We start from the raw sequence: 25095 nt of genomic DNA on the forward strand, positions 1-25095 counted from the left end.
CTTAGTCTCCAGAGAGACACCATTGCTCTTCAATACTTTGGAGAGGTCCCTAACAGCAGACAACACTATGATAGAAAAAAAATTGAAGCTGTCAAAGATTTCATTTTGCTTGGATCCATAAGCAACATTAATAGTAGCAGTCAAGAAATCAAAAGATTTTTTAAAAAAAAAAGCAAAAGACATGCTGCATTGGGAATATCTGTTGTGAAGGACCTCTTCAAATTTATAAAGAGCAAAGATGTCATTTGAAAGACTAAGGTGTGCCTGATCCAAGCCATCGTCAATTCCTTTCTATGCATCTGAAAGTTGGACAATGATTAAGAAAGACTGAAGAACTGATCCGTTTGAACAGTGGTGTGTCCAGGAATGGGCTGGCAAAAGAACAAATGCATTTTCCTCGGAGGAACTGCAGCAAGAGAGCTCCTTTGAGGCCAGGATGGTGAAACTCTACCTCACATACTTCGGCTGTGCTATCAGGAGGGGCTAGACCTTAGGAAGACACTTCCTGCTGAGAAAGGTGGAGGGCCAGCAAAAGAGAAGCTCCTCAACCAGAGGGATTGACACGGTGACTGTAACAATGGGATGAGCCTGTGGGAGACTGTGAGAAGCCTGCAGGGTGGAGCAAGGTTCAGATCTGTTATTCATAGGGTTGCTGTGAGTCCTAGTTGACTTGATGTGGCAATGGGGACAGATGTGTCAGAGACAGGGAGATTGGCTCCAGATAGAGCAGAGTTCAGAGCTGTTGTTCATAGAGTTGCTATGAGTCGTAGTCGACTCATAACAACAGCAGGGCCGGAAACACGCCCTCCACGAACAGCCTGGACATGTTCTATCCCCAGAAGTTCCCTCCTAGCAACTTTAACTCTGTGGAGAACTTTCAGGTGCCACACTAGTAACCATAACCCTACTCTCTCCCCTAAAAGTGCTGCTTAAACCTGAGCTCTCCCCCATACCCTTCACCTGGCCTGCAGATATCCCCCAAGGACCTGCCCTTGCTGAGACCTTTGGGAAGCCCATACCTCCTGCCTCATGGAGACCCAGAGAACCCAACTGCTGTCTAAGAGGAACCGACCCGTGGCTGACCCTCCAGTGGGTTTGTGAAGCTGTAAACGGCACAGGAGGAGATTGCCCGTCTTTGTCCGAGGAACAGCTGGTGAGTTCGAACCATCTGTGTACTCGTGTTGGCAGCGCAATTCCTTACCACTAAGCCACGAGAGCGCCCTTCCTGTGTACTGGCGTGCGTTATGAACCTTCTGCTTTCCTCCGTTCCAACCTGTCTCCAAGATCTTTCAACACTCATTTTATTGCTGTTGTTGTATACTGTCTAGAAGGAACTGACCCACAGCTGACCCTTTGGCAGGTTTTCAGAGACAGTTAATCACACGGAAGAAGATTGCCCATCCTTCTGTGGAGCAGCTGGTGGCCTCGAACCATGGGCCTTCGGGATTGCAACGCCGCTTCTTGCCATTAGGCCACCAGAACACCCTTCCTGTATCCCAGCATGTGTTTTAAATCATCTGCTTTCTTCTGTTCCGGCCTGTCTCCAGGGTCAGTTTTTCTGGCAGCACATCTGTAGCTTTCTGCTAATAGCCAAGGCTTTTCCACAGCCCTTGTTGTTGTTGTTGTTATGTGCCGTCGAGTCGCTTGCGACTCATAGCAACCCTATGTACAACAGCCCTAAACTCCGCTCTGTCCTGTGCCAATCGCACTGTCTCTGACACTCCCATCCCGATTATCCCAGTCACTGAATCAATCTACCTCATAGAGGGTCTTCCTCTCCTGCGCCGTCCCTCCACCCTCCCAAGCATGATGTCCCTCTCCAAGGACCGGTCTCTCCTCACAGCATGTCCAAAGTATGTTAGATGGAGCCTCAGAATCCTTGCCTCCAAGACGCCACCCGGTTTAACCCTTTCCAGGACGAATCTGTTTGTTTTCCTAGCAGTCCATGGTATTCTCAATACTCTTCTCCAGCACCACAGCTCAAAGGCATCAATTCTCCTTCTATCCTCCTTGGTCATTGTCCAACTCTCTGATGCATAACAAGTGATTGCGAAGACCATGGCCTGTATCAGACGCACCTCAGTCTCCAGAGAGACACCATTGCTCCGAAGCTGAAACGTACTGCAGTCATGTCAGTGCTGACCCGCTGGTGGGTTTTCAGAGGCCATAACGTGTGTGCAATGAGACTGACCATTTTTCTCCTTTGGCGCAATTAGTGGATTCGAACTTCCCAGTTATGAGTTGGCAGCACAACTCTATCCATTAGGTCAGCAGAGCTCTCTGCACGGCCCCCTATTGTTATTGTTATTTGCTGTCCTGTCAGAAATTACTCATAGCTGACCCTCCAGTGGGTTTTCAGGGGCAGTTACTCACATGGGAGGAGACTGCCCATCCTGCTCCCGCTGAGATTTGAACCACGTGCCTTCGGGTTGGCAGTACAGCTCCTTACCACTAGGCCAACAGAGAGGCCCCTAGGTGCTTTTAACCGGCACCTGCTCTTGCTCGGTCCTCCAGGTCCTAGAGACAGGAGCTGTTCCAGCAGGTCTGGGACACACCCTAGGGACATTGTTCAGAAGGGTCAGTGAGGTCAGGAGGGCTGGGCCCCAGGTCTGTGTTCACCAGCTGTGTGACCCTGATCTCTTCCAATCTCTCAGGGCCTCTGTACTCTACTGTCTCCTTGGACTGAATGAATTAGGAGCGTTAGACAGACAGTGAGAGCTGAGGGCTGAATCCTCAGACGCTGCCTTCACGGCTTGCTGGGATGCAGTCACTACACCTTCTATAGGTGAAGTCAACAGGGTGGGCGCACTCAAAGACCCATGGCCGTCAAGTGAGTCAGGACACGCAGGGACCCTCTATGGGATTGCCAAGGCTGGGGTTTTTAACAGGTGGGAAATGGCCCACCTTCCTCCCTCCTTCCTCTCTCCTCCTTCCCTCCTCCCTCCTCCCTCCCCCTCTTTCCTTCTCCCTCCTCCCTTCTCCCTCTTCTCTTCTCCCTCTCTTCCTCCTCCCTTCTCCTTTTCCCTCCTCCCTTCTCTCTCTTCTCTTCTCTTCTCTTCTCCCTCTCCCCCTCCTCCCTTTCCCTCCCCCACTTCCAGCTGCCCCTGGACTCTACCCAGAGATGTGCAGGCTCTCAATGAGCAGCTCTGCACCCACAGACTGCACCACCAGAGCGTCTAACAGACGGGCAGGATGTGTTGTCACTCCACCCTCCATGCTTGGAAAGGTCAGGGCCAGAGAGGAAGCCGCCGCAGTGACTGGAGCCATGGGCTCTGGTGCAGCAGAGCAGATGAGGACAGCCTGAGACGGGGCAGGTGCAGAAGCTCCCAGGTTCGCTGCGAGTCATACTCACCTGGATGGCACCTAACAACAACGATCTTCCAGGCCTGGCACTTGGGGCACAGAAAGGGTAACACATTTGCCCAGGGACACACAGCTGACAAGGGACAAGGCTGGGGTCTCAGTGGACAGTCTGACGACAACCCCTAGGCGCTGAGCCTTGAAGGCCCTGCAGCCATGAAGCCTTCCTCACCCTTGGGGGCACCCTGCCTCCTGTATCCCCAGGGCAGAGCATCTTGGGGCCCACTGCTCCTGCAGGCCTACTCACACGAAGCTGAGGACGATGGCGCCCGCGAACCCCACGAGCAGGAAGAAGGGCAGGGAGCCCAGGATGGACGTGATGACAATCATGCCGCCGCTGCGCCGCCCTGGCCACGTGTCGATTGCCGAATACGGGGTGACTGTGGGAACAGCAGGGCGGTCACTCCTCACGGGGTGCAGATGGCCCGTCCACCCTCGTCCCGTCCACCGAGATGAGCCAGTGACCCAGGCTCTGAGTCTCATCCGGGGTTTAGGGGCATCTCCCACGTCCAGCTTCCTAACGTGATTCAGTAAAAAGCCACCTTTTAGGGGGGGAGAGGGAGGGGGTGGGCGGGGAGAAGGGTGCAACAATGAATGAATGGAATTCCAAAATCTCTGTAGATGTTCATTGAAATGAAAAAGAAACAAACTAAATTATAAAAAAAAGCTACCTTTTTTGCATAAATTTAAGTGACAAACCACTGGAGGCTCCTGTTGAGATGGGTGGACATGGACTATGACCCACCGCCATTGGGTGCTTTCCAGCCCCTGGTGACCCTCGAGTCAGAGCGTCACGTCCCCAAAGAGTTTCCCAGGCTTCCTCATCTCCGTCCCAAGGTCTGACTTGCGGGTTCAAACCGTCAACCTTTCGGTTAACAGCTCAATGCTGAGAACCACTGGTCCTTCATGGCTTTTTAAACACAGCGTCTAGACAAGCAGGACGACGAGGAGGTGAGGGTCAGGCTGGGCCGGGGCCAGACGGGCCGGGGACAGACGGGCCGGGGCTCCGACTTGTTAGCGGCCAGTGCTGCCTTTCCGGGATTGTGGAGACAACGTGTGAGTTAAGAGTCACTGCTCCCGCCTCTCAGAGGCTGGTGGTTCACACCCATGGGCAGTTCTCCGGTGGCCAGATGTGGCCGTCTGCCTCTGGGGCATCTACTCGTCCTACAGGGTCACTGTGGTTCCCGATCGACTTGAAGGCAGGAAGGCTGGATTTTCAGTTTTTTACTATAAGTAGACACTTGGAGTCCATTTCTCAGGCAAACTCAGAGACACCCATTCTGTGGCCCGCTCAATGCATCTCAGGGAGTCAAGTCCATATGCTGGACTGAACCCTCGGATCCCTCCACCAGAGACCCTGTGGTCAGACAGGGGTCCTGACAAGCAGTGTGGGGGAGCCAGGAAGACATGTCTTTCCTCACTTCTCAGATGTGGGAATTGGGATTCACAGGGGAGCCCTCAGTGAGAGAGGCAGAAGCTAGGCTTGAACTACAGACCCCAGGGCCATCTCATTGGGGTCCCAAAAGGGTGAGCCACAGAAAGCACAGGCTGGGAGTGGAGATGGTGGGGGAAGTCAGCCTAGACACGGATAGACACAACACACAGCACGCATATATTCCCATACACCTTCCTGTATATGTACCCATATATATGTACCCATACCTGTATACACACACACACACACACACACACACACACACACACACACACACATCTCACACAGAAACACCCTAACCCTAATAACCTAACCTTAACCCTAACACACAAACACATCTCACAGAATAGCTCACAGCTATACACGCATGCATACACACAGAGACACAGGAACACAGCTGCATCACTCACATATAGACACACGCATGTGTACACACAGCACATGTGCACACAGGGACTTGGACACATCTGTCACTCACACGTGCACTAAACCACCCCCACAGGGGGTGCACACACATCCCCTCTACACCAGCTGTGTTAGCCAGCCCCTACGGCCTCCCACACGCCCCACAAGCTAATGGGGTGACAGGCAGTATTGAAGGTAACACTTCTGACTTCACCCTCCTCCTAGTCTCAGAGGTGAAGATGTGGTGGCCGTGTGTGTGTGTGTGTGTGTAACCTCAGGTTATCCTGAGGCAGCTGCAGGATGGGGTTCTAGGCTGGTAGTGACATGGGGCCCCAGTTTAGGCTCCAGGAGCCTCAGTGAGTTAACAGGTAGCCAGGCCTCCTGGGTCCCCAGCCCCACTTGACTTGGAAGCTCCTGGAACCATCTTTTGTGCCAATGGGTAGACATGAGGCTCAAACAAAGGAGGTGTTGGGGTCTACACTGGGAAGCTGCCACATGATCCTCGAGGCAGTTCACTGTGTGGCTGCGAGACGCTGCCGGCTTGGACTCCTCAGCCCACCAGGTCTCCCCACACCAGCAAGTCACCCAGTGACAACGCCTGGTCACCCAGGAAGGAAAGGAGTGAGGCTGGAGTTTCAGGCTAAACAGTTTCAAGCTGCATTTTACTGAAGGGTGTTTGGGGACACTTTGCTGCATGTCTCTGTCACATGCCTTCTATTCGGATTTCTGACTTCCCCACTCCCCTGAGGAACCTCCCCCAAACACACACACACACGCTGCCACGTACGCTGGTTGGTGCGGATGGGGTCTGACCAGAGGGTCTGGTCCTGTACCAAACCCGTGGACGTGTTGACGAGGACGTACTTGAACCTGGAAGGAGACAAAACAAGGGTGACTTCTGTCCTGCAGCCTCAGCCATGGGTAGGTGGGAGAGACTCGGGAGGGGAGGTGCAGTTCCAGGGCATGGGATTCTAGACAGCTCCAGGGGGTACCCCCAGGACGGTGCCAGACCTCTGCACAAATGTGGTCACAGAGAGGGGGGACTCTTAAACAAAGCAGCCAGAGAGTCAGGAAAGCAGGGAAGAGGGCATGGCTGTGATCAAGCAGGAAGGGAATCAGATCTGGGAGAAGGGGTCTGGGTGGAGAAGAGCAGAGCAGGGACGTGTCCTGGCCAGTGCCTGAGTTAAACAGAGGGACCAGAGTTCTGAAAGGCCACTAGGTGGACAGCTGGAGTGACTGCTTGGATCAGTGGGGGCCTAGAAGCTGCAGAGACTCCCATGTAAGCATCTCCATGGTAACCAACAAGCCTCCCCAGTGCTCTAACCAGGCCAGGCCCCTGGTGATGGACATGACCAGATGCTACCCATAAGGTTGAAGGTTCCAGCAAGTAGCAACCATGTCTTAAAAGGTTACAAGCAGACACCTAGGGTGCAGCTGTCTCACCTTCTCCAGAGCAAAAAAAGACTGAAGAAAATCAAACACTCAAGGAAGCAGATACAAGCACCACCGGGCCATGTAAACCACAGCATCTACTACCCAGAGAACAGGAGAGCTGAGATGGTGCCCGGCTTCCACTACCCACTGCTGTGATCACTGGAGAAGGTCCTGGGCAGAGAAGGAGGGAACAAATACGGAGAAAGTACAAAAATTGTAAAAAGGCCAGACCTACTGGTCTGACGGGGACCTCTGGTGGCCCAGTGGGTAAGGAGTCGCACTGCCAATCCAAAGGCACACGGTTCAAATCCGCCAGCTGCTCCTTGGGAGAAAGATGAGCAATCTCCTCCCAAGTGACTTCCTGCATTTGAAAACCTGCTGGAGGGTCAGCTATGACTCCACCACAGAGCAACAACACCAGTCTGAGAGAGACCAGTAAAACCCCCAAGATTGGTCCTTGGACAAATTCCCTTTAAGCCTAATATTGAACCCACCTCCAAGCGATTTCAGCAACAGGCCCATAAAGTGAATAATAATAGGAAGAAATATACTCCGTCCAATCAACTAATCAAGACAAAAAAGGCAGCACCTGCCCCAAAGAAAAGTTCAGAAGGTAGGAAGGGGCAGGAAAGAAGGGTGAATGGAAATGAGAAATTCCAGGGTCGGGGTGTAGGGGAAGGAGTGGGGTGAGTGCTGGTGTTTGGGGGCACTGCAGCCGAGGTCATGAAGACGTGTGTAAACGCTTTTGTGAAAAACTTGTATGCTCTGCAAGCGTCCACCCAAACTATAACCTACAGAAAACAACAAGAACAAAAAAACACAAACAAACCACCACACAAAAGGTTGGAAGTTTTAATCTATCCAGGGCACCTTGGACGAAAGCCCTGGCAATCTGCTTCTGAAAGATCAGCTATTGAAAGTCCTCGGGAGCACAGTTCTGCTTGGACACATACGTGGTCACCAAAGACTGGAGTGAACTCCAGGGTTCCTAATACCCCAGCTCTGAGTCAGACTCCAATTTCTTCAGAGAACATACCCAGGAAACACGGGTGGGGGTGAACTGGGCCAGGGAGATGGGGAGGGAAGGAGGTGGGGTACAGCAGAGGGGAGCAGGGGTGGGCAGGTCTTCATAGACTTGCGTTTTGTTGGAGGACTGCACCCCTGTCCAGCCTGGCCTCTTTCCTTATCAAGTGGAGGGGTTAGTGCAGGACTTTCACTGCCAGGAGCCTGTGTGTGGAAATGTCATCTTCTGTGGGCATGTTGTAAGGAGAGACTGGTCCTTAGAGAGGGACATCATGCTTGGGAGGGTAGAGGGACAGCACAGGAGGGGAAGACTCTCTATGAGGTAGATTGATTCAGTGACTGGGGTAATTGGGATGGGAGTGTCAGAGGCAATGCAATTGGCACAGGACAGAGCAGGGTTTAGGGCTGTTGTACATGGGGTCGCTATGAGTCGCAAACGACTCGATGGCACATAACAACAACATGTCACAGTGAGGGACCTCTGTGGGGCAGGATCTCCTCGTGTTAAGATTTCCAGTCTTGCAAACCACGGGAGGTTGGAAGGTCACTATGGGTTAGAGACAGGCCCACAGACGCGGGGGATGATGTGGGGTGGCCATCTCAGAATGGAACCTCTGCTGGCGCTTTGAGTAAAGCATTCAGCTTCGAAATACAGTATCAGTGGTCTGAGCCTGTCAACCACATAGTGGAGAAAGGCAGTCCGCTTCCATCAGGATTTACAGCCTCAGCAGCCCTGGGGGCAGTTCGAGTCCGTCCGGCAGGGCCACTGTGAGGGGGCATGACCCGGTGGCAGTGGGTTTGTGTTTCTGTTCCAGAATGCTTAAGAATGTCAAGATGGCAACAGCCGAGAAGGATAAGTGGCCAGTTTGCTTGTGTGGGTCATATGAGCAGCACAGGGCCCTGCAGGGAACCTGGGACAGTCCTGGCACACAGCCAAACCTCAAGGGATGTGGCCCTGGGTCTTCCTGGGGGTTAGGGACTGGGCAAGGCTCAGAGCTGCAGAGACCCACCTGTACTCTGTGGCCGCCAACAAGGGCGGGTTGCAGAGGCCCTGGAAGTTGGGGTCAAACAGGCAGGTTCGGTTGGCACCCACTTTGACTAGGTATGCGTTCAGGATCTCCGAGGCCTGGGACACATCCCCGACGGCATCCAGGCTGGGTAGGTCACTGCAGGACTGTAGCTGGAAGGCTGCGGCTCTGTAGGGGCCTGTGTACCCACCCTCCGTCTGCCGGAAGGTTGAGCTCAGCGGGGCACCTGTGTGGTCCTGCACTGAGGCATTCCTGAGGCTGGCTGCAAGGGCAGTGCGGAAGTGAGGCCCTGGCTGCTGCAGCCAGAAGTCACTCCCTCTGTGTGTGATCAAACCCTCTCCCATCCAACAGCCTTCTTTCTTAACAAAAGTCAAAAAACTAATACTTTCCTTTTTTATTATTATTTTGTGTGTGTATGTCAAATCAGAGATGGTCCCTCCTCCTCCAGCACAGCATCTGGTGGATTTGAACTGCTCACCTCTGGGCTTGCAGTGCAGCTTCTTGCCACCAGGCCACCAGAGATCTCTGAAAAGCTAGTACTTTCTACAGAGTTCCAAGAGGCCCCGAATAGCTAAAATAATGTTGAAAGCACAGAACAAAGGAGGAGGACTTGCACTTCTTGGTTTTAAGGCTTACAGGCAGCTATCATGGACCTCAGGTGGCTTAGTGGTAAAGAGTTGTGCTGTCAACCTGGAGGTAGATTGTTCAAGTCCACCAGCTGCTCTGTGGAATAAAGATGGGCAATCTCCTCCCAGGCAATTTACTGGCCCTGAGAACTTACTGGCAGGCCAGCTGTGGGTGCTTTTGACTCAGTGGGAACGAGTTTACAGCCCCAGTAATCCAAACAGCCTCATGCTGGATCAATAGACACATAGACCAATGGAACAGAACTGAGAATTCAGAAATGAACCCACACATCTACGATCGACTGATTTTTTAAAAGATCACTAAGTCCATCTCTCAGCTCTCTCAGAGTAGTTGACTGGTTCAAACCACACTTTGGATTTGAAGCCCAATGCTTCACCTACAGTGTGCCAAGGCTCCTTCTTACTGGTGAAGTGAGAAGGGTATCAAGTCACAGGGACAGAGCCCTGTCTGCCTGTTGCCTCTGCTTCTCCCTGCAGACTGGAGGAGCCCTGGTCAGGGGTCAGGGAGAGGCAGAGCCCTTACCCGTCTCAGCCAGGACGTAGAGGTAGACTTCGTAGGTGCCAATGAGCTCGGCAGAGCTGTCAAATATGCAGAGTGGCTTCTCCAAGGCCACGGTGGTAAGTGTGGGGTTGTTAGTGGCAAAAGTGACGCTGGCCAGCTGGGGTTGGAGGTCCACAGCTGGAGGAGGCAAGCAATGGGGACACGGAGCCTGGGCAGTGACAGCTGCAGCCATGGGCACCTCTGCCCATGTGCACACCAGTGTGTCTGCATCCAGGGTCCAGAAACCACCGGCCATCTCCTGAGCTGGTCTCAGAGACGGCAGCATCCCTGCCCCCACCTAGCTAGCCATTCGGCCAGAACTGGGCAGTCCAGCCCCACCACACACATCACCCCGCTCCCCAACATTCCATCACCAAGACCCAGCCACCCTGCCAAGAATATCTCCGCCCCATCATCCAGCCTGTGTCCTCACCCTCTTCACCTGGACCCTAGGAGCCCTGGTAGCACAGTGCCTTATGCTTTAGCTTGCTAACCCAAAGGTCGGTGGTTTAATGCAGCAGCTGCTCTGTTAACAGGAGGAAGTCTCCTCTTGTGAAGATTGACAGCCTCAGAGGCCAACGGAAGGTCCTCAAGAGAAGTAACCCACCGGAGGTCAGTGAGACCACGCGGACCTAGGTAACAGCTCCTGTTCACCTCTGCTCTCTGACATGCAATCTGCAGGGAACACTCCTGCTCTGGGTCGGGTCCTCCCAGCCTCACGCTCCTGCACGCCCCTCACCCAGCACAAACCCTGCACCCCATGGTCTGGTCACTTCCATGGATGTGCTACCTCCAGCTCGAGTTGGTCCTTCAACCAAAAAAAGTACTTCGGTCTCCCCCCACCCCAAACCCGCTCCAGGCCAGGCACGCCAAGCGCTCAGTCCCTCCTCTGCACCTCCGAGTCCCTGAGTGTCCTCTCCCAGCGTCCACGCCAGGCTGGATCCTGCCCTCCATCCCCGCCGGAGGAAACTCAGTAAGTGTTGCTATCATTCCTGCTGTTGCTATCAATACCTGCGTGTCGGCACTTGCTGGGGGACTGCCCGGGCGCACGCATCGTGTGGACCCCTGGGTGAATAAACCAAGTCCCCGATGCCCCATCCCATCCAGGCTCCCTGCAGGGCGCCCGCTCCACACACACCTGCACCTGTCCCACCTGGGCGAAGCCCCTCCGGTGCCCGCATACCTGAGCCGAGCCGCAGGCAGCCGAGGACCAGCAGAGCCCAGAGCGCAGGCATCGCCCCGACGCCCGGTGTAGGTGCAGCTGGTCCAGGTGAGGGCTCCGCGACTCTCCGACGCGCCCCGCCTGGCCCCGCGCACGCCCCGCCCCGCCCCTGCCCACCAATCCTCGACCTCCGCGCTGGTCATTTGAATATCCCCCGTCCCTTCATTCCCCCGAGCGCCCCGCCCCACCCATACCCACCAATCCTAGACCTCCGCGCTGGCTGTTTGAATATGTCCTACCGGCCCACTCCCCGCCTCTCCCTCCCATAACAGCCAATCCACTGCTTCTTCCAGGAGTATTTGCATATGCGCCCTCCACTCAGATTCTTTTAATCTAGCTGTTTGTTTTTACTAGTTTATTTACAAAATTCTAATACAAATTCGAACAAATTATTTCAACTTCCCTCACCCTCCACCCATCAAATTGTACAACCCCATGATTAATTCTCCTTTTCCTCCTGCACATCCACATCCCTCTGCTTCCAGCCTCTCCCACCCCTCCTGGATCCTTATACTCATTCTACAATAATGGTTATATACAATATTTATCCTTGTGGGACTGTGTTAGTTCACTCAGCATAATGTTCTCCAATCCCTCTCAAGTTAGGTAATAATTTACAAAGTTATTGCTCCTGCGTGCTGCATAGTATTCCATTGTGTGAATCTACCATGATTTCTCAATCCATTAGTTTGTGGTTGGACATTTGGGCTGTTTCTATGTTTTTGCGAGGGTGAATAATGTTGCTATGAACATTGGTGTACCAATATCAGTTTGTGCCTAAGTTCTCATTTTTTCAGGGTATATTCCAAGAAGTGGAATAGCTGGGTCATATGGAATTTCTATGTTCAGTTTTTTGAGGAAGCACCAAACTGCCTTCCAGAATGGTTGCACCATTTTACAATCCCACCAACAATGTGTAAGAGTTCCTTTCTCGCCACATCCTCTCCAACATTTATTACTTGCTGCCCTGTTAAACTTTGCCACTCTTACTGGAGTGAGATGATACCTCATTGTGGTTTTGACTTGCATCTCTCTTATTGCCAGTGATTTGGAGCATTTCTTCATGTGTCTGTTTGCCATTTACATAGCGTCCACTGTGGGGGGGGGGAAGAGGAAGATATTTGAATATGTCTTGCTGCCCCAATCCCTGCCCCTCCCTCCCATATCAGCCAATACACTACCTCTTTGAGGAGTATTTGCATATGCGTCCTCCACTCAGATTATTTTAATCTAGCTGTTTTTATACGCCCCAGCCCCTCACCCTCCTGGACTCGGATTATCAAATCCTGGGGGGGCGGCAGCACGTGGGTCCTTCCAGGGCTTTCTCCACCTCCTTATTTTGTGCCAAGGCTGAGGGCTGAGTAGTGGGACTTATGAGCAAGTCACCCCCTCTCTGAACCTTAAATTCTATGTTGTAAAATGTTATGCTCGGCAGCTTCATGATTGGTTGTGGATGGGACCACTGTGGTCCGTGGGGTTTTGAAGTAGATTGCTAGGCTTTTCTAAATCTGGAACACACACACCCTCACCCTCAGGTGGCTTCCAACGCATAACAGTCCTGATACTTGTTCAGTGTCACTTTACTGGCAAGTGAAATGGGAGGTGGTGGGGTTTGTTCTTAGCTAGGAACTGGACCCCGGTGTCCACATGGAAAGCAGGAATTCTACCACTGACCATCACTTCCTTGGTGTTGTTGAATGGGGTCTAATTCTACCAATGTTTTTTGAGGCCTTGCTGTGTGCCAGACACTCAATGACCCTTTTCTTATAGAGACAAAAGGGGTCCTTCATGGAAACCCAATGTCTTGAGTCTCTGAGAGAGCTGATGTGCAGGTTCAAGACAAGACTCCCCAACATACGGGGTGGGGGGATGATGCCCAAATGCACGGAAGAAAGGTCCTGTAACTCCCCTCCTCTGCACGTAGGTACAAAGCCAAACCCTGGGAGCTTGAAGAGGAGCAGGGCTCCATAGAGGACGAGTGCCTTGTTGTTGTTATTGGGTGTTTCTGAGTCAACTTTCTTACAGCGACCCTACAAACAACAAATCAGAACCTTACCTGGATCTGGAACCAGCCTCATGATTTCCCCCAATCTTTGTAGTCACCATGTCAGAACAGGGACACATTAGGGGATGGTTCTGTTGTAGATGGGGTACAGATGAGGCAGAAGTGGTTCAGGTTTCATTCTGTTGTATGTGGGGAGGCTTTGAGTTGGAGCTGAGTGGAGTGTCAGAATCCCTGAATATTGGCATTTCTAGCCATTGTGTTAGCTCCTCTTACGGGCATGGTGCCAGCTACTTTAACTGTGGACAAATGGTCTTGCAAAATCATCAACAGCTGTGGGGCCAATACAAAAGAGAGTGTTTTCCACACTATGAGAAACAGCAGTGATGGTGGTGAAAAAACTGTAAAAAGACTGTGGCCCTACTGTGAAGAGACTGTGGCAAGGTGTAACCAGAGGAACCCTGAAGATAAAGACCGCAGCTAAAAGTGTTTCTTGCTGGATGGTTGAAGGAAAGGCTGACTTGTAACTGCTCTGAGAGAAAGACCACAGTTAAAGGTTTTGATTGCTGGATGCTTGAAAGAAAAGCTGGCTTTTAACTGCTCTGAGATAAAATTTGCTGGATGATTGAGGAAATCAAAGTCTTCTTGCATTTGTGCAGTTGAATGGAACTTGGAGTGTCACTAACTGAAGAATTGTGCCTTGTTAATCTAGCTTCAGATCGCTGAGCTAAACCTGAACTTGTATGGTATTCTTGGTCCCCCTATTTCCCTAGTAAACCTCACAACTGTGAGTAAAATATGTGAGTCTTACAACAATGATTGGTAAAAATAAGTGCTGAAGCATGTGGAGTGGCAAGTCGGACTATGTAGTTATTTGTATGTGTTATGGATATTATTGATGGGGACTGTTCCCCTCTATGAAGTGGGTAGAAGTCAGAATCAGCCTCCCCCACATCACATCTTCTCCTTTTGCACTGACCTAACAGCACCTAACAACAACAACAACATGAAAACAAAATAACCACTTACTGTGGTGTCCAACTCACAGTGAGCCCATGCATGTCAGGGCAGCAATGCGTTCTGCTGCTCTCATTGGCTGGTTCCCCACACCTCTCTTCTGACGGGGCTTTGGGTGCTGCCTTTGCAGCAGCAGTGAGCATGTGTGTCTGCAACACACAGAGACACTGGTCAACTGGAAATGTCAACCTCCTTGAGTGTGAAGTCATCAAGTTACAGAAACCTCAGACAAATCCACATCGAGGGACTTTCTGCAAACTAGCTAACCTGGGTGCTCTTAAAACATCAGCTGTGAAGAACAAGAGACAGAATAAACCCAACAAAGCCTGAGAGTTGTGGTAGGTGGAAGGAGCCAATAGCAATGACCACAGGGAGGTTGCTGTGGACCATCGAGTCAGAACTGACCCATGGCTGACCCTCTGGTGGGTTTTCAGAGGCAATTAATCACACGGGAGGAGAGTGTCCATCCTTCTCTTGCACAGGAGTTGATGGATTTGCACTGCGTCCCTTTGGGATTATAGTGCAGCTTCTTTCCAGTAATTTCTGCATAAAAACGACCAGCCAACTTCTGATGTGTACTATCATTGATGGATGGTATGACAGAGTTGACCGTGTAAGTCAGTAATATTAACTACACTGTGAACTTGCAGAAGAATGAATGAACCAGGTTAGGAGTGCGTCCAGAATGTACTTTATACATGAAGTGGCTGTGACCCTGAGCCAATTCCACAGGGACAACAAACCAGGTGCTGATTAGATGTTACATTTCTTGCGTCTGGTCACCAGGGTGCAGTTACATGCAAGCAGCTATGCACCAAAGTGATTTTCTTGGGAGAAGGGTTACATATTTAAGTAGCCCTGGTTGTGCAGTGGTTAAAGAATTGGGCTTTTAGTCCAGAGGTCAGTGGTTCAATCCACCAACCACTCCTGATGAGAACAACGAGGCAATCTCCTTCGGTGATGATGAACAACTGTGGAAACCCATGGGGAAGTTCTGCTCCATCCTGTAAGGTCACTCTGAGGGTTTTGTTTTGTTTTGTTTTTCTCAGAAATCATTTTTTTTTTATTTTAATGAAAGTTTACAGAGACTTTGAATTTCCATTCATTCACTGTTGCACTTTCTTCCCTGCCCACCCCTCCCCCCAGTTCGCCTTTCTCTTTGAAAAGTAAAACAAAAAATAAATTTCATTGTTATACAATCCCTCCACCCCAGTCCACTCCACTATGCAGCTTTTATTCTGGACTCCTGTCATGACAATAATACCTAATCATATACTCCTCCTAAACAGTTCTCTCCCTCATCTGTTTCAATGCAGTATACATTATTTATCCCCTCTTAGTTTCCCTCAACTCTGATGTCAGTCCATTTTACAACAGTGGCACTATGCAGTATTTGTCTTTTTGTGACTGAGATATTTCACTTAGCATAATGTTCTCCAGAGTCACCCATTTTGTATAACATTTCATGAGTTTCTTGTTTTTCAATGCAGCGTAGTATTCCATTGTGTGACTATATCAGAACTTCTTTAGCCATTAGCCTGTTGATGGGCACTTAGGTTGTTTCCAGCTCTTTGCTATCGTGAACAATGTTGCAATAAACATGGGTGAGCATATATTTGCTTGGGTGGCAGGTCTGGTTTCTTTAGGGTATATTCCCAGTAGTGGAAATGCTGGGTCAAATGATATTTCTATTTTCAACTTTTTGAGAAAGCACAATACAGCCTTCCATAGCAGTTGCACCATTTTGCACTCCCTCCAACAGGGTTCCAGTCTCTCCACAACCTCACCAGCATTTGTTGTTTGCTGCTCTGTTAAATGTTGCTATTCTGAGTGGCGTGAGATGTTATCTCATCGTTGTTTTGACTTGCATCTCTCTTAGAGCTGGGGATTCTGAACATTTCTTCATGTGCTTGTTAGGTCTCTCTGAGTTGTAATTGACAGTAGCAGTGGATTTGGGTCCCATTTCTAAGAAGCCCTAGTGGTACAGTGATTAAGTGCTCAGCTGCTAACTGAGAGGTTGATGGTTTGAATCCAACCAGCTGATATACAAGAGGACACAAGGCTGTGAGATTCCTCAGAGACCGCAGCCTCGAAGACCAGTGGACAGTTCTGCCCTGTCTTCCAGGGTCACTGTGGGTGAAATAGATTTGATGTCAACAGGTTTGGGTTTTGGTCACAGGCATGAGGGACCTTTGTGGCACAATGGTTAAGGTCTCAGTGGCCCAAGCAAAAGGTCTGCAGCTCAAACCTGCCAGCCATCCCATGCAAGAAAGATGAGCCCTCTGCTTCCGCGAAGACGGCTATGGTTGGGCGTCACAGGGTCTGCGCCAACATGATGCACAACAGAGTAAACTCGTCTGATTCTGGGTCATCGTCACAAGTTCCACTGCGCTTGTGTCCACTGTGTCAGTCACCTCATTGAGGGTCTTCCTCTATTTCACCAACTCTCTCCTTTACCAAGCATGACATTCTTCTCCAGGGAACGACCCATGCACAAAGTGCGTGAGATGAAGTCACACCACCCTGCTTACAAGGAGCACTCGGGCTGTGCCTCTTCCTGTACAGATTAGCTTATTCTTTTTATGGTCAATGGTATATTCAGGGAGCTCCAGTGGCCTAGTGGTAAGAAGGTGTGCTGCAATCCTGACGGCATGCAGTTCAACTCCACCGGCTGCTCTGTGGGAGAAAGATGGTCATTCTCCTTCTGTGCAATTTATTGACTGAAAACCTGCTGGAGGGTCAATGAGGGGTTGGTTCCAACTTGACAATATACAACAACAACAAAGTGGCCCACTGGTAAAAGATGCTGACCACCCAAAAGCACACAGCTGAAATCCACCAGCTTGTCCACAGGAGAAAGATAGACAATCTCCTCCCGTGCGATTTACAGCCTCCGAAAACTCATTGGAGGGTCACCTATGAGTCAGTACTCAACACCACCCAGCAACAATAACAGCAATTTGGCGTATTCAATAATCTTTGCCAACACTATAATTGAACATTATCACTTCTTCATTTGTCATTGTTCATTGTCCAACTTTCTACACAATTGAAAATGGCATGGCTTGGATCAGGCACATCTTAGTCTTTACATGGACATCCTTGCTCTTTAGCACTTTGGAGAGGTCCTTGGCAGCTGAGTTGCCCAATACAATAAGTCATTTGATTTCTTGACTGGGTGATTTCTTTCCATGGCTATTAATTATGAACCCAAGTTAAATGAAATCCTTGAACCAGTTGTTACAGGAGATACAAATACCAGAAGATCAAAGATTACAGATTTCAATATGAGTTATATCTCAACGTCGAAAAATTAAAATCCTCACCACTGGGCCAATAGGGAACATCATGATAGATGGAGAAAAGATTGAAGTTGTCAAAGATTTCATTTTTAACTTACTGGTCTGTTTTTGTTTTCTTGTTGTTGAGATGTAAAAGCCTTTAGTAATTATGTAGCAATTCACTCTGCCTTACAGGGTCACTTTGTGTCAGAATCAACTTGATGGCAATGAGATTTTTTGGGGTCACGTATGCACAGCTGTGATATTGTTTGTAAATAGTATGTCTGTGTCAATCAGATACTTGTATAACACAAAAAAGTTACGGTTAGGGCAATATTCCGGCATAGCACTCAGGCATGTACTGTGCTTGAAACGTTTCCAGAGTGAATTTTGTTCTCATTCACCCTCCATGAATATTCTAAGACGGCAACTTTTGATCATATTTGTGTAACAAATATATACATTATTGTCAAGAGTCGTGGATTAAGTTTGGTAGTAATTGAGTAATTGGAAAATAAATCGCTGAAGCAGCTTCAATTTTTTCAACTTTGTTTTTGCTAATGCAGGTGACCGCCACTCATCTGTCGGTCTGCCATGCGGTGGTGGCGGCGGCTTGCATGTGGCTGAGATGCTAGAAGGTAAACTACACTATTCAAAACACAAGCAGAGACAGACGCAGAGGACAAGTTTCAGTGGAGCTTCCAGATGAAGGCTAAGAAGTAGGCCCAGCCATCTCCTCGGAATAATGGACTCAGAATATCCGTAAAAGGCAGTGGAACATGGTCCGTTACGGTGCCAGCAGGTGAGGCCTTTGGGTTAGAAGATGCTCACAGTGCTTTTGGGGAAAAGTGGCTTCCTCAAAATAAAGCCTACTTAATGATGTGTATGCTGTGCATTGGAGAATTGGACAGTGACTAGGGATGATAGAGAATTGATGATGTCTTTGAGCTGTGATGCTGGAGAGGAGTATTGAATATACCATGGACTGCTAGGGGCACAAACAGATTCACCCTGGAGAGGGTGAGACTAGGCTGCTCCTTGGAGGCAAGGAAACGTCATCTGGCATACTTTGAGTATGTTACAAGGAGGGACCAGTCCTTAGAGAGGGACACCATGCTTGGGAGAGTGGAAAGACGGTGTAGAGAAGAAGACCCTTGATTAGTTGGATCGATTCTCTGATTGGGGTTGTGGGAGTAAGTGTATCGGAGACAGTGAGGTTGGCACAGGACAGAACAGGGTTTAGGGGTGTTGTACATAGTGTCTCTATGAGTCACAAGCAACTTGGTGGCACATAACAATAACAACAATTATGTGGATACTGCAAAGTTGTAACCAATTCATTTGCTGATGTGGCAAGACTCAAAATTAGCAGAAACAGTTGCAAACATCCATTAATGATTAGAGTGGGGAATGTACATTGTATGTATCTAGGAAAATTTGAAGTTCTAAAAAAAAGAAACACATAAAGATCAATAATCTAGGTATTCAACAACCACCAAAAACCCTCAAACTCATTGCCATCAAGTTGGAACTGACTCAGAGCTGAGCCCCTATTGGTTGTCTCAGGCTGCCAATCACACCAGAAGTGACTGCCGGTCTTTCTACCTCTGCGGGCCTACAGGATTTGAACTATCAGAGAGGCATGGCTTTGAGTCAGAAGTTCCTGCTTCCCCTGGCTATAAATGCAACCTCATTTTTCTTGACCTTTTCTTTCCTGGAATAGTATGATTATCTGATCCAACGTGGCCAATGCCAATTAGTGGATATTTTCAAACATTCCTGCTCATTTTTGGTGTCTTCCAACATGAGGGCTCAGCTGCCAGTGCTATCTAATAGTCTAAGTATGCTCTATTGTTCATAGGGATTTCCAAGGTGTATTATTTCAGAAGTGCATGGCCAATCCTTCTTCCTAGACTGTCTTATTCTGGGAGTTCCACTTTATACAGCATCTGACAGACAAGCACTGTACCAAGATAGATGGAGAATTTGAAGTTGTTAACAATTTCATCTTGCTTGGATCCACAATCATACCCTTGGCACCAGCAGAAAGGAAATAAAAAAAGATAGGTTGTATTGAAAAAATCTGCTGTCAAGGACCTCTCTAGAGTGCTAAAGAGCAATGATGTCAATGTGGAGACTAAGGTGCATCTTATTCAGGCTATGATGCTCTCAGTTGCTTACTATGCATCTGAGAACTAGATAACGAGTAAAGATGACAGAAGGAAAAGTGATGCCTTTGAGTTGTGGTGCTGGAGGAGAGTATTGAATATACCATGGATCACCAAGAGGACAAACAGTTCTGTGTTGGAGAAAGTGAAGCCAGGTTTCTCCTTGGAGGCAAGGATTTTGAAACCCCATCTCACATACTTTGGGCATGTTGTCAGGAGGGACCAATCTTTGTAGAAGGGTATTGCTTGGCAGGGTAGGGGGATCAATGCAAGAGAGGAAGATCTTGGATGAGACAGATTGCCACAGTAATATGACAATGGGATCAGGTGTGTTGGTGATGGTGAAGTTGGCTCAAGACAGGGCAAAGCTCAGAGTCATTGTTCAGAGAGTTGCTATGAGTAGTGGTCAACTCGATGACACCTAACAGCAACAACTAAGCCACCAGAGCTCCCTATCCTAGTGAGCTGAGACGGACTGGAGCGGGACAGCACATGATCTACTATGTTGGGAATGGCCGATGGGAACACATTCAAGGTCAAAAAGAACTTTGAAGAGCTGTGCTTGGGCACAACACGGTCATAATTCCATACACACACTGGAAAGATCAAGACAACTCGTATTCAAATGCATGCACCAACCACTAAGGCCAAAGATGAGAAATTGGTAATTTCTACCAATTTCTGCAATCTGAAATTGACAGAGATTGATTAATGCCATTGTGGCACATTAGTAATCACCGATGACAAGGATGCAAAATTTAGAAACAGATGACAAAGATTTATAACTGGAAAGCAATGGCCTCTGTGACAGAAATGACGTCGGAGATCACAGGACAGAGTTTTATCAAGAAACACAAAAGGCCACTGCACACATGGACCTTGCTTGATAGAACGTTGTTGTTCTTAGGTGCCATTGAGTCGAGTACGACTCATAGCGACCTTAGGAACAATAGACCTGAACCTTGTTCTGCCCTCGTACCAACCTCACCTCCCTGATACGCTCTAGCCCATTGTTACAGCCACCGTGTCAATCCACCTTGTTGAGGGTCTTCCTTTCTTTGACCTTCCACCTTTCCCCGCATGAGGTCTTTTCCCAATGACCGGCCCCTCCAGGAATAAAACTGAGTACATCTGTGAGAGAGATGTGAAATAACCTCCATGTCCGCGGTCAGAACAAGGTCTGGATCCACCCGCTGTTCCTCGGGAAAAAGATGGGTAATCTCCTCCCATAAAGATTTACAGCCTCAGAAACCGATGGGGCGTCACCGTGAGGTGGCATTAACTCAACAGCACCGGGCATCACATCTCCATTGTTCCTGAGCCATAAACTGGAACCTTGACCCGACCAAACCTGTCCACAAATCACGTGCTATCAACTGAAAATGTACACGGAGTGAAGTCTACACTCGCACATATAATGCAAGTCGTTCTCAAGGGAAATATCTTTTCCGTTCTCATGAACACAATTATCAGAGAGTTCTTCTGACTTTGGCTTTCAGCTGGAGGAGTAAATGAACAAAGCAAGTGCATACAGGATGGGACAGCTGCCCTTGGCTCAGCTGTTGAATGTGAAGACCTCATGAGATCATCTTCAGGGAAGCCCATAAACTATGTTGTTGCTGTGTGCCACAGAGTTGTAACTGACTCAGAACTGACCCTCCAGTGGATTTTCAGAGGCTACAAACTGCACAGGATGAGAATGCCCATCTTTCTCCTGTAGAACGTTGGTAAATTTGAATTATATGCCTTTGGGTTGGCAGCGAATCTCCTTATCCACTAGGCCACCAGAGCTCCCTTAGGCTATGTTGTTGTTTGTTGTTGTTACACGCTATCTAGCAGCTGACCCTCCAGCGGGTTTTCAGAGGCGGTAAATCACACAGGACGAGACTGCTCATCATTCTCCCAAGGAACAGTTGGTTGATTCAAACCAAGTGACTTATAAGCTGTGTGAGATGTGATTATTGCATTATTATTATTTTTCTGAAGCTACATCTGACATATTTTGGACATGTTGCAAGGAGGAACCAGTCCTTGGAGTGGGATGTCATGCTTGGGAGGATGGAGGGACAGCGCAGGAGAGGAAGACCTTCAATGAGATGGATTGATTCAGTGACTGGGGTAACGGAGGTAGGTGTATCAGAGATAATAAGATTGGCGGCCCCAATCACTGAGCCGCCACTGAGGACTCAGCTGCCTCCCCCTCGAGCCCCCTCGCTTCCTGACGCTCCATCCCCCCTGCCCGCCTTCTCCTGCCACCTCCTCCTGCAGGCCGTTTCCACTGAAGAAAAGGAATCGTATTGTATGTCTGCTATCCAGAACTTCCACTCTTTCGACCCCTTTGCTGATGCAAGTCGGGGTGATAAACTGCTTCCTGCTGGGACTGAGGATTAGATCCATATAAGAATTCAACAGAGAAGTGGCAGGGAGACCCTTCCAACTGTCCAAGGGATCGCTGATGATTACAATAAAAAGAAACTAGTGAAGGCGTTTAAGAAGTTTGCCTGCAATGGTCCTGTGCTTGAGCATCCAGAATATGGAGCAGTAATTCAGCTACAAGGTGACCAGCGCAAGAACATATGCCAGTTCCTTGCAGAGATTGGACTGGCTGAGGACGACCAGCTGAAGGCTCATGGGTTCTAAGTGCTTGTGGGTCACTGAAGCTCAAGTGAGCATTTCCTTGCAATGAGTAGAAAATTTCCCTTCTGTCCATTGTCACAAGTTTAAAACTTCACAGCTTGTATAATGTAACCATTTGGGGTCCACTTTCAACTTGGACTAGTGTAACACTTTCATGCAATAAACTGAAAAAAGCCAAAAAAAAAGATTGGCACAGGAGAGATCAGGGTGTAGGGCTGTTGTACACAGGGTCGCTATGAGTTGCAGGCGACACGACGGCACATAACAACAATAATTATTATTTTCATTAGTATGTACTATTGAGTGAAGTCAGACTCATAGTGACCCTATAAAACAATAGGTCTGAATCCTGTCCCGGCCTGTGCTAACCTCACACTCGAGCCCATTGCTGCAGTCACTGCGTCCATCCGCCTTGTTGGAAGTCTTCTCTTTTGCGGTTCCTCCACCTTCCCAAGCATGACATCCTTCTCCATGAAACAGCTCCTCCTAGCAACATACTCAAAGCATGTTCTTGTCTCCAAAGAACTCTCCAGATGCACCCTCTCCAAGACATATCTGTTTGTTCTCTTGGCCATCATGGGATGTCCAGTGCTCTTCTCCAGCACCACAGTTCAAAGGCATCAATTCTTTTTCTGTCATCCTTATTGATTGTCCAGCTCTCAGATGCATAGCAAGCAATAGGAAAGACTATGGCACGAATCAGACACACCTTAGTCCTCAAACTGACATCATAATAATTTGGAGAGGTCCCTAACTGCAAATTTGCCCAGTGCAATGTGTCTCCTTATTTTTTATTTCACGTAAAAGCAGCAATTGTATCTATTGGTGCCAGTGTCTTGGATCCAGGATCAATGGCCACCAGTCACCTTAGTCTCCAGTTTTCTAGTATATAAAGACCTTGCTTCTCCAGCGTCTCAGCTGTGAGTCTCTTAACTAGAACCAGTCAGTTACCCACTTTCTTTTGTGCATTATCTTCAGTTTATAAGCCCATTACGCTCATGTTAGGAATTAAATGCAATTCCTGCCCTTCTGACTTCAAACTGAAAGTGGTCAGCAAACGCAGAAGAGACAAACAGCAGCCATGAGAGGGTCCGAGGCTGCAGAGTCGGCCACCGGTGAAAGGGGGAAACGACTCTCCGAAACCTTGTGGAACAGCCTGAGCTGGAGAATGACCTGGGACACCCCACCCCGTGGTGACTCCGTGTGGAATTGCTCCATGAGTCTCCAGGGCCTCCAGAAGCCTGTCGCCCGGGGATCATTTCTCCCAGGGAGGAAGCTGCTTCTATTGCCCCGGTTCAGTTCAAAGCAAAGCTTCCACCAAATGAAAGAGAAGTCCTAGATTTACGACAGGTCCCCCACTCCCCAGATACCTAAATCCAAGGCCCTCTGAGGATGAGAACCCCTGTAGGCCTACAGCCTCTGGCCTCAGAAGGGTTCTGGGAGTCAGATGTCATGTGATAATGGTGACGATGAAGATGATGAATGAATGAACTCAACAACTTATTTTAGGTAAAGACATAATATCTACAGGTGACCTTAATTGTTGATTTCAAAGACATTGCTATTAAAAAAAATTAGGTTTTGGTTTAAAGTTAATGAAAGCAATGAAATCTAAACGGGATCTTGTTCTGGTTGTTTTAGGCCTAGGGTTAGTTCTCCTTCAGTCATGTTGTGTTGCATGTTGCATTGTTACTCGAAAGGTCTGTGGTTTGAGTCTTACCAGCTCCTCTGTGGAAGGAAGATAGTCTTCTGTTTAAGACTGACAGCTCTGGACACCAGCGGAAAGCTGTCACGAGTCAGGCTCGCTTGCCTGGCAGAGGGCTTGGTTTGGCTTGTGGATTCATGCCCTTTGGTTATGAAAGAGCATGGAGATGAGACGGGGTGACCATGCTGAACTGTGACGTGCCAAGGACGCCGATCAGATCTTTCCTGTACAAAGTAGCCCCAGAGATAAGGCATGTTCCATCGAGGGTGGGGCTTTCCTCCAAGAATTTTTACAGACCTGCATTTCTCGTCCGTGAGCCTGACGTTCCTTTATTATGGAGTGCAGAGTTCATCCAGAGGCCTCGACCCACAATGCCCACGAGTCTCAGGTCTGGGAACGGCGTCTTTTCACAGATGCTGTAGCTTCCTGTGGGAACCAGACGCCGAGCCCTCTGTCTCCTCTGCCCAGAGACACAAAGGACATTTGCAGGAGATGTTAATATAATAATCTTTGAAAGCCCCAGATATTTATGGATTTCTAAACCAGCCTCCACAACAAAGATTTGCTCAGTGTATTTCTGAAGAGCAGAGATAGAGAGAGGGGAAAAAAGCAAACTCGTTTGTTGCTCTTGATTCTGTTCCAACTCCAGGTGACTCCGTGTGCTAAGCACAGAAATGAGTCACTGGTGGCAATTCATGGAGGAAGCAACTTTTGTCCACACCGAGGGAGGGAGAGGGCCGCCTGACACCTGCCAGCAGCCCCAGGCTGCAGCCACTCACCCCAAAATAGTGCAAAATGAAACTGGGTGTATTTGGGATTTTTTTTTTTGGCAATTGAATTGACACCAGCCCCCCTCATCGTGACGCAGTAGGAGAGAGGAGAACTGTCCCCTAAGGTTTTGAAGGCTGTATTTCTTTACAGAAGGCACACACTTCAAATCCACCAGCTGCTTCACGGGAAAAGGATGGGCAGTCTCCTCCCATGCGATTTACTGCCTCTGAAAACCTGCTGGAGGGTCAGCTGTGGGTGGATCAGACTTGATGGCACACAACAACAACAACATTTTTATAGACTGGCACATCTTTCTACCTCAAAGCAGCTGGTGGATTGGAACCAACAATCTTTTTGGTTTGACCAACCAAAACCAACTACCATCATAGCTAAGATCGTAGCCACTAGCCACGCTGTGA

The 25095-nt window shown here is 49.1% G+C and overlaps 1 protein-coding gene across 2 annotated transcripts in view; it reads right to left on the reverse strand.

Moving 5' to 3' along the window:
- The window catches only part of UPK3A (uroplakin 3A), a 20631-nt gene extending 9523 nt beyond the window's left edge, over positions 1–11108 (reverse strand). Inside the window, exons 1-5 of one of the 2 annotated variants that reach the window (XM_006888034.1) lie at positions 11057–11108; positions 9856–10011; positions 8668–8947; positions 5988–6070; positions 3608–3740 (exon numbers count right to left, since the gene is read on the reverse strand). In XM_006888034.1, coding sequence (XP_006888096.1) covers positions 3608–3740; positions 5988–6070; positions 8668–8947; positions 9856–10011; positions 11057–11108 — 704 coding nt within the window. The remainder of the gene's footprint in view (positions 1–3607; positions 3741–5987; positions 6071–8667; positions 8948–9855; positions 10012–11056) is intronic. The other variant, XM_006888035.1, reaches the window with a different exon arrangement.
- Between the last annotated feature and the right edge of the window lie 13987 nt (positions 11109–25095).

Source organism: Elephantulus edwardii, unplaced genomic scaffold (assembly GCF_000299155.1).
Source record: "Elephantulus edwardii isolate Elephantulus edwardi_28Jun2011 unplaced genomic scaffold, EleEdw1.0 scaffold00064, whole genome shotgun sequence".
NCBI lineage: Eukaryota > Metazoa > Chordata > Mammalia > Macroscelidea > Macroscelididae > Elephantulus > Elephantulus edwardii.